We start from the raw sequence: 9,636 nt of genomic DNA on the forward strand, positions 1-9,636 counted from the left end.
AGGTGCCTGATGTGTAGATAAACAACCTCAGTTTCTAGTATAGGCACGTCCTTCAAACAGTGTACTGTTATTTCAGGGAAAAGGAAAATATTCTCTCACCAAGAAGTCCCTCATTGATGGCCTGCCATCCATGATGGCCTGCCGCATTTTGAGGAGTTTTGTTAACACCAGCAAGGATTTTTCTCATGGCAGTTCAACCTATATTCTAACAGCTCTTTAATACGAAGCATTGTCACACAAGTGCCTGTTGTGTGTTTGCTTTGAAAGCTTCCTCCAACTCGGTGACCACATATGAGACCTGCCAGACCTACGAGCGCCCCATAGCTTTCACTTCCAGGTCTAAGAAACTGTGGATCCAGTTCAAGTCGAATGAAGGGAACAGTGCCAAAGGATTCCAAGTTCCTTATGTAACCTATGATGGTAAGTGGGTGTGAGCAGCTGGGCTGATGTGGGCTAGTGCAGCTGCAGCAGTGCAGAGGTCCCCTCCCTAAGCAGCAGGGCAGCCCAGCACTCACAGCAGTGACAGTAGGAGCTACTTCCAGTAGCTGCCTCATTTAAACCTTACTTAAGGAATTCTGCAGTGCACTGCAGTCTTGTAAGTGCCACCTTGTCTTCCAAACAAAAAGCTCTGGGTTCTGGGCTCTGGCCTGCAAATTACAGACCTCAGAGATAGAATCTAAGTTTTATGCACTTCTGTGCCTTTCCATTTTCTTCAGGTGGCCCCTGCTAGGAATTAGGTATAGCCCAGGTACCTGTGTTTTATCATGTTCCTGATACCATTTGTGACCTAGAATAAGAAAGCAAAATACCTATATTGAAAAGAAGCTTGAGGGGAAAGATTTTCACCTCACCTTTGTCAGAATCACGAGGTGTGAAACTGGGGCTGAGCATTAGCACTTCAGCATAAGTGAAGTGATATTGTATGTTCTATTCACACTGAATTAATTGGGAAGGAGTCATCCCTGCTGTGGTCTGCAGAGTTTCACTAGTGGTGGATAAATAATTTTTCAGGGGAGACCTCTCCCTTTGAAGAATTTTAGGTTATGATTGACCGGGGGGGTTACTTTTAAGAAAGCATCCTCTTACATAATTCTTAATTCCTTCCTTACATAATTTTTATTCCTTCTTCCTGTAGAAAGCAGTCAATAACAGGTTGTGGGTGTGTATAGATGGGTTCCTGCAGTTCACTTGGTTTGAAGCAGGTTACTTGGTTACAGTATGCACTCCAATCTTGGGTGCTTTATTATTTCCTTTGCTTTTGACAGATTGATGCTGAGCAACTCAGCAGAGTACACTGTTCTCATAATAAAAAGAAAAGTGTTTGGAATATTTTCAGACTGCTAATATGAGGGCCAAGTACTACTGGTTCTCCTGAGGGCAGAGCTTCCGTGTGTAACCATGGGAGGTATTGAGTATGCAAGTGAAGTGAACCTGCAAATTACTCTCTTGTGCATTCCCCACAGAGGATTACCAAGAACTAATAGAAGACATTGTTCGGGATGGCAGACTTTATGCATCTGAAAATCATCAAGAAATACTTAAGGTACATTCTTTCCACTAAACATGCTGGTTTTGACTGGAAATTGTATTATCTGGAGTGAATGAGTTTGCTTCCTGCTCTGCATCAGGTCTGCTCCTTGGTGCACCAGGTATGTGCTGCTTTAGGGAAACGGGGTGAATCAGCAGATCCTGATTGTGCAGAGCAGTGGATAGGGGACCCTCTGCTCAGAGGGACTGAAGGTGGATCAGAACTACTAGGGAGATTAATTTATTGGGAAAACACTTGGTGCTGCTCCTTGTAGCCTGTAGATTAGCAAAGGCTTTCCCTCCCTGGGTGAAATAAATCTCTTTGTGGATTTCTATGACCTTGGTTAGGGGACTTCCATAGGCAAGTTAAGTGCATGCCTTTGTTTTGCTGGATATCAGCTCAAGTGTGTGTTTGTTTTGTGGTTTGTTTGCTGTTCTTGGAACTTGGAGGAGGCAAGAAATTCTGGAGCTGCTAATGTGGAACAGCAGTGACTTCCCAGGAGCCTGAAAGTCAGCCTTGCTCTGCTACATTTCCAAGCCCCCAAAAGACTTGAAAAGTAAAATGCCCATAATCTTTGTTGAGTTAGACAGGCATTAAACTTTGGTAATACTTACCATAACTCTGTGGAGCTACTATAAAACCTGCTTCCCTTTTCCCAGGACAAGAAGCTGATAAAAGCATTGTTTGACGTGTTGGCGCATCCACAGAACTACTTCAAGTACACAGCCCAAGAGTCAAGAGAGATGTTCCCGAGATCCTTCATTCGGCTGCTGCGCTCCAAAGTTTCCAGATTTTTGAGGCCTTACAAATAGTTGGCACTGTACTTAAAAGCTAAACCAGCCCTGGGCATGCACAGAGGGGCTGTGGTAGGTGGGGCTGCTCTCTGTGTTTTACACACTGGCAGAGACACTCCAGGGAAGCTCGCCAGCTCCGTTCTTGGCAGTTTGGTTTTCTCAGCTAATATAAATATTTTGGTGAACAGAATTTTGATTCTTTTCCAGATAATACCTTTTGGTTACCAAAGGATACTTCACGGGTCCCTGAATTGGAGACTGCCCATGACTTCTGTAACTGAATGGTGCCAAGCAGAAGTTTGCAGAGCTCTGCCCTGTTGTTTCATCAGCACCTCTAAAAGCTAATGAGGACAGATGGGCTAAGTAGTGTGGTTTGGGATGAACCCTGGGCTGCCATTAATGCATGTTACCTCAACAAAGCTGGGTTCATGTTTGGTCTCGCTGAAAGTGAGAACAGGATTGATGTCTCTCTTAACATTTGCTATGCAGGAAATTCAGAGCTAAGGTTGACATAGTTTTAATTCAAACCAGTGAGTCCAAGAACTGCACAAGGTGCAGCTTTTCTCTGAGCTACATGTGGCATGAAGCAAAGCGTGGAGTATCAGCTTGAGTATTCAGAGTCTGTCTCACATAGTGTCCATGCCAGTGACCTATTGGCTTACATGGAGTGATACCAGAATAAACTGTGGGCACCACAGCAATGGAAAACAGGCCCTGACCCACTGGACATTTCCATTCTGGATGGTCTGCAACTGTTAGATCAGATTCTTTCCTAAATCCCAATGTTGTCCCTGCACATAGGCCTGGGACAGCAAAAGGCATCTTCCAAGTTGTGTAAAATTCTGTCCTCTGAGCACCTGCAGGTGAACACAGATCCCCACTTCAAATGCAGGCTTTGCATAGGTAATACTCTTGGTACGACACTGTTTAAAGCTGACTATGGTTCTTGTATGAACCTCAGTTGTGTTATATTCTCTACCTTTTCTGAGCACCTTGCAATGACCTTGTTGAGCAGAGAAGAGCTGCTTTCCCTGTCTGGCTGGAGAGAAGGAGAGGTGCAATGATTCAGTCAGACTGGCCACAAAAGTTGTCTATGGCAAATTGTTCCTCAGGATTCTCAGGCTCTGTATCCTTCTCCTCAGGCTGTGTTTCTTATTGGAGACAAAGCTGTTCTGAGAGGGTCTGTAGGGAAGTCTGTGTTGATCAAAATGTTGTCTCAGTGCTATTCTGTCCACACCTACATCTCCTCTGGCCACTCAATCCATTTTCTCAGAGTAATGTACCTTGAGGACCTTCTCCCTTGAAGGGATATAGCCACAGTCCCATCCATTTGCAAATGGAGTTATGACTTCTGTCTTTTGATCACTGGCCATGCCAAGGGGTGCAATGGGCACCAAACTCCCTCTCTGTGCCATCTTAGGAATGGTACTTACATTTCACAGGGTAGCCAGGATAAATGCTCCCTTTCCCAGGGTTTGCAGTCAGACCTGCTGGGTTTCATTGCATTGGCATGTGGTATTTAACTGCTGTATGTGAATAACACCACAAGCACAGTGTGACAGAGGAAACCCTCACCAAGAGCTGGGCTCTGAATCTCCTCCCTGCACTTTTGGAAGCAAGTGGGTGCTCCTGACTCAGCCTTGCTGAGCTGCTGTGCCACGGTGCATGTGGGACAAGGACACATCTTGGCCATGGTGTGATGGGGAGGGATGAGGCTTTGGGTACAGCTGGGGAGCGGAGCCTCTCAGGATGGGGCTGTGGGGTGCTGTGCCCCTCTTGCTGCTGGGGAGGAGCTGCCATGGCCTGGCCAGAGATGGGAAATGGTTTGTGCTGGTGCCAGGAGAGAGAGCTGTGTCTCCCAGCTGCACTGGGGCTCCAGCAGCGCTGGGGGATGGCTGTGGCAGGGTGGGGAGCCCACAGCAGGAACAGGGCTACAGGAACAGGGTTTCAGGAGCAGGAACAGAGGTGCAGAAACAGGAGCAGGCCTGCAGCAGCAGGAGCAGGGCCAGCAGGCCTGCAGGAGTAGGGGTTCAGGAGCACGAACAGAGCTGCAGCAGCAGGAACAGGGCTGCAGAAACAGGAGCAGGCCTGCAGGAGCAGGGCTTCAGGAGGAGGAGCAGGCCTGCAGCAGCAGGAGCAGAGCTGCAGGAGCAGGGCCAGCAGGCCTGCAGGAGCAGGGCTGCCAGGGCTGCAGCAGGAGCAGGGCTGCCAGGGCTGCAGCAGGAGCAGCAAGGCACAGGGAGAGCTGGCAGAGCAGAGGGGAAGGAGCACAGTTTCTTGTGTGTTCCTGGCAGCTGTGCTTTATCCTGAACAGGGTCCCTGCTGCCTCCCTGGGGAGAGGGACAGGGCTGTCTGGCAGAGAGGATGAAGCAGTGTGGCTGAGGAGGGGAATGGCTGAGGAATGCCAAAACAGGAGGAAGGGTGGTGAGAGGCTTTGCTGCGCCTGTGATGAAATGTGCTGTTGTGGAGAGAGCCCAGGAAGATATTTCCAGATAGTTTTCCTTTGGCTGTACAGCCTTGAGCCCTGCTCTGTTGAAGACTTCCCATGCCAGATGCGGTGTGCCAGCGAGCCCCAGCGAGCCCCCAGCCACCTCCGTGTGGCACTGGAGCACTCTGCAGTGGCCGAGGGGCTGCAGCCCTGCTCTGCTCGGGAGGAGAGGGCCATGGTGTGCCAGCTCCTGGGCCAAGCCCAGCAGAGGGGCTTTGCTGAGGGCTGCTTGCTCAGTGCCAAGGGAAAACAGACCAGTTCTTGCTGTGCTCCCTGCCAGGGAGGCGGCAGACGTGAACAGCTCTGTTTCGTGGTGCTGAGGGACACACGTGTCAGGGGCTGGTTTCAGCCAGGGTTCAGGGGAGCCAAAGTTGTGAAACATCCAAATGTGCTCTGGGTTTATCACGCTGCACCTCCTCTCCGAGTCCTGCCGTGCCAGCTCTTCACGGCTGCCTGGGACCCACAGGGATCTCAGCTTTGCTTCTCTTGCCCCATGAGCACAGCCATTTCATCGCTGGGAGGAGAGCAGGTGTGCACGGTCTGAGGCTGAGGAGAAAACCTGCGCTTTCTCAGAGGAGAATCCTCATTGTTCCACAGCCCTGTTTGTTTCCTAATTAAATAGCAAATGACTCAGAAGCACTTCTGTTACCCTTGATCTAACATTATGGATCAAAATTTCCCCTTCTACTGTAATTCCTGTGTGTAAAGCAAAAAGTGAAGAGGGAATTTTTGCTACCTTGAATGCTGGGAGAAGTGATAACTTGCAGAATGTTGTAAACACTTGGCATTGTATCTTCATAGTGATGGTAGTGGCTCTGTAGAAATTTCAGTTTCTACTTTCTGTGTGGTTGTAGATTGATGATGTGTGTTGGCAACAAATGACTCAAAAATGTTTAACCTTATAAAACAAGATTTAATTTTTGGAATAATAATTAGCTCTAACTGGATGACTCAATGTCACCTACATGAGATAAGCATAAGGATCTTTTTGATGATTGTAAATTAATGTAAAATATTTCAGACTGTTACTCTTGATAAGAGAAATAAACCAGTGAACTTTTAGCTGCATGAAGTCTTCTCTGTTTAAATATATGTGTGTTAGTACAGCTTTTTCTCTGATTAAGCACATTCTGAAGAGTAAGTTTTTTGAAATCCATGAAGCAAAGCCTGTTTAGTACACAGTAAGAAAAGAAGACCTTGAAATCTTTTTTTCCTTATTGGAGGAGTCAATAAATACAGATTTCATAAAGGAAACTCCCTCACAATATCTAGCTGCTGAACTTGATCTGATGCAACCGAAGCCCTCTTTTTTTTTTTTTTTAATTGGGAAGCTTATTCAATAGGCAATGTAGACTTACAGATCATATGCCATGAAATCTCCATTTTGTGACAATTCTGGAGATCAGGAAATCCAGGGATCGTAGTTTTAAGGAGAGAAAAATTTACTTTGGAAGCTGAAGTATTCTGAAGTTGTCACTTGAGGTGCAATTTGTTGTTTAGTAGTTCTTACTTCAAGTATTACCTGTTATGAAATGCTTCTGGCCTGGACAAGTTTATGCCTGACCAGAGGAAGCCTCATCCTCTGTGTCTCAGTCAAATATAAGAGTGGCAGCTGTCACCTGTTGCAAAATGCCAGCTCACCTGGCTTCTGGAGATGCTGCCCAGAGCAAATAGAAAGCAGAGAAGGGCAAGGGAGGAGATCATGATTTTTGTGACTTTTAAAGTGGAAATTGAGGAGGCATTCTAGAAAACTGGGAGTTCAGGATCTCTGTGTCCAGTGGACAAACCTGTATGTGACACAACACTGCTCATGGATTTTGGGTGGCCCCAGTTTGCTGTTACTGGTGTGGTGCTGGTGTGAGGGGCTGTGTGGAAAAGCTGAGACCAGTTATTAAAAACAGGACGACAGAAAAGTGCTCAGGGGGCCTGTCTGACTTACATAGCACAACTATTGTGCCCTGGCTCCCGTAGGTGCTAATTCTCTCAGCAAACTTACAAAAATAAAACTCTGAAAAGACTCATCCATGCTGAGAACAGCAACTTCATTCAGTGGGAGAAGGAAGCCTAGCTCTAGGAACTGAATGCTGAACACTGCAGGCATTGCTGTGTTCCCCAGGGCTGTCCAGAAAGCCCTGCAGCCAGTGCCTGTGGTGTGAGAGGGATGCAGCAGTGCTGGAATAAACACAGCACAAATACCCATCCTGGCTCTGTGCAGGACACAAGTCCAAAGTGACCATTTGCTCTTGGAGTGGATAAGAAAGGCTTGTCTATCCCAGCAGGGTATGTTTCCTCATGCAGGACTGGAGAAGTAAAATCCAATGAAGAAAAGTCTGGCTTAGGGGTGCTCTGGAATAAACTTCGTGTAAGATGCTAGAGCCTCATCCCTCCCTCAGACACCTCTCAGGGTCTGTTCTTGTCAGGGATATCGGGAAGGGGCTCAAATAAGGAGATTTTTGGGGGTTTGGGGAGCTGAGATAGGGAGGCTGTGGTGGGCTGCGGGAGCTGCGGTGCTGTCCCCGGGCTCGGGCTGTGCCCAGGCAGCAGGGTACCATCCGCAGGGCTTCCCACGAGAGGGCAGCATGCGGCCCCAGCACAGACAGATCCCGCTAAAATCTCTCCTTTTGGGATTTGCATCTTAAAAAGGGGGGGATGCATGGGGCTTCTGCAGCAGGACCCCATAACCGGTCGGCTGAACCCGGGGCTTCTGTACCTCGGCAGCTCCTGGGCCTCAGCACTGCCTCTGATCGGTTGTTTTGGAGGGCAGGGAGTGATTTGTACACGATCTTGTCTTTTGAGTTAATCTGTTTCTACAAAGTGCAAATATTGGACCTAGAAGGAGCCGTGCTGCTGGGCCAGGTATTGCTGCCACTTCAGGCTGCAGTGGAGACCTTCTGACCTGAGTTCTGACCACTGGTCAAGGCTGTTTCCTCGTCTCTTCCAAATTACTGGTGAGAAAACGTGTGGGTTGAAAGCTGTTGATTTCCAGGCAGAATACACCTCAAAGGAAGCTGGAGGAAATGGGCCGTGAATGTGTAATTTCAGTTGCTGTTATTTACTTTGGGAACAGTGAGAGATTCTGGCACTCTGCCTGGCCCCATCACTCTGGTGACTCAGTTCTTACAGATGTCAATAATGGACTTTGAACATTTGTCTTTGAAAATGAAATTGTGTGTGTAGTACTCAGCTACTGATTTCCTACATCATTTGGTTGCCCATCTCAACCACAGCTTGACTCCTATCAGTGTCTGGACAGGGGATCCTGCAGTAAATTATACCCAAGATAGGGCAGAAACCCCCCAAAGTGCTGTGTGCCTCATCATTCCTGCCCACAGTGCTCGTGTTCCTGCTCTCCTGGGGCAGCTGCCTTCCTTCTGGGGCACAGTGTGAGCTCCAGTGTCCTTCAGTTGCCTAGACTTGAAGGTGGAAGCATTTAACCAAATCACAACATGGCAAACACAACCTCTGTGTTAGGAGAGCCACATTGAAGCCCTGTTGATGATTTTCTACGTGAGCAAATATTAGCCCTGAGTATCCAGTAACATTTCTGACTAAATCTTACCCAGCAGGAGCTGCTGCAGGTCTCCATGGGCTGTGGCAGGAGGGTACAACGGGAGCTCACTTATACTTGAGGCACTTGAGAGCTCTGGAGTCTTGACTGCATAAAATAAACATTAGGGCTCCACAGAGGTGAGAGATCCTGTGGTTGACTAACACTGTGGTGACCCTCTCTCTGATGCTGATGTAAATAATATTTTTATCTTAAATGGATACCGTAAATATCTTGGGTTCAGATTTGGATTTATCTCAAAGTTCCAAAAGAAAGGTATTTTGATGCATTCGATGAACTTAGGATTTGAATGTTTTCAATTCCAAAAATGTATGTCTTTAACTTATAGCATTCAAACCCTGAGTTCATTGAATATTAGTCTGTTGTGAAACCAGATCAATTTCAGACTCAATATATATATAAAAAAAAAAATAAAATATATAAAAGCTACCCTCTTCTCCTCTGAAGGAAAGGTGCAAAGCTGTCCTAGATCCAAGCTCCATAAGAAGGTGGAAATGTTTGTCAAATGAAATCCTTCTATGAATACTCCTTTAACTGGTAGTGGCAGAAAAGGTTCACAGTCAGTCTTTTAAGGAGCATAGTAAGAATGTTGTTCCTTGGTGAATCCCACACTGGCATGAGTTGAAATAAGCACCTGTTCTTGGGGCTTTTGCAAAAGAGCTGGGAAATTCCAGTTTTGTTCAGCTCACTTGCTTACTACAACACTGGAGTTGGTTATTTTTGTCACAATCACCTGGTAAACTGGGAAAGACATAGAAGAACCCTTCAAAAGGCAGCTCTGTTTCAGAGCTGACCTGAATTCAGCCTGTTCCAGAGGCAGAGTGATCTATTTTTCTTTTTTTTTTTTTTTTTGCAAGATTTTAGATTATGTCCTGAGATTTGTCTTCTCCATGAGGTAAATTCCACAGAGTTTGTTTGAGGAGTTCCCCCTCCCTCTCCCCAAGTAGTGCTATTTAGGAATCATACCACTCCAAAGCATCTGGAAAGAGAAACGCCTCTGCAGCAGATTTATATTTGGCCAGAGGGAAGTTCTTTGGCTAGAAAGCTAGAAAAAGCAGAAAGCTTTTACAGGGTTTGCCTAGCTCCTTTCAGGACTAAGAGTTCCCCCCTGTGGCAGGGAGCTTTCAGATACCTGTGCCAGCCCTAAACTTGTCACCCAAAGACAGGAGATGCAGAAGACCCTTTCTGCTGTATAAGCTGCCAGACTTTCCTGATCTTGCTCCTGCTCAGACTGGGTTTGCTCTCACTCTGAAGTTTC

General features: G+C 46.9%; 1 protein-coding gene across 2 annotated transcripts in view; it reads left to right on the forward strand.

The window, feature by feature from the left end:
• The window catches only part of SCUBE2 (signal peptide, CUB domain and EGF like domain containing 2), a 39,457-nt gene extending 33,579 nt beyond the window's left edge, over window positions 1-5,878 (forward strand). For both annotated transcript variants that reach the window (XM_014257809.2, XM_088057840.1), the window contains 3 exons: window positions 268-420; window positions 1,464-1,543; window positions 2,188-5,878. In XM_014257809.2, coding sequence (XP_014113284.2) covers window positions 268-420; window positions 1,464-1,543; window positions 2,188-2,340 — 386 coding nt within the window. In that variant the 3' untranslated portion in view covers window positions 2,341-5,878. The remainder of the gene's footprint in view (window positions 1-267; window positions 421-1,463; window positions 1,544-2,187) is intronic.
• The last annotated feature ends 3,758 nt before the right edge of the window (window positions 5,879-9,636 follow it).

The sequence above is a fragment of the Pseudopodoces humilis genome, chromosome 7, assembly GCF_049639895.1.
Source record: "Pseudopodoces humilis isolate 2021_Gansu_Grassland_sample_001 chromosome 7, ASM4963989v1, whole genome shotgun sequence".
NCBI lineage: Eukaryota > Metazoa > Chordata > Aves > Passeriformes > Paridae > Pseudopodoces > Pseudopodoces humilis.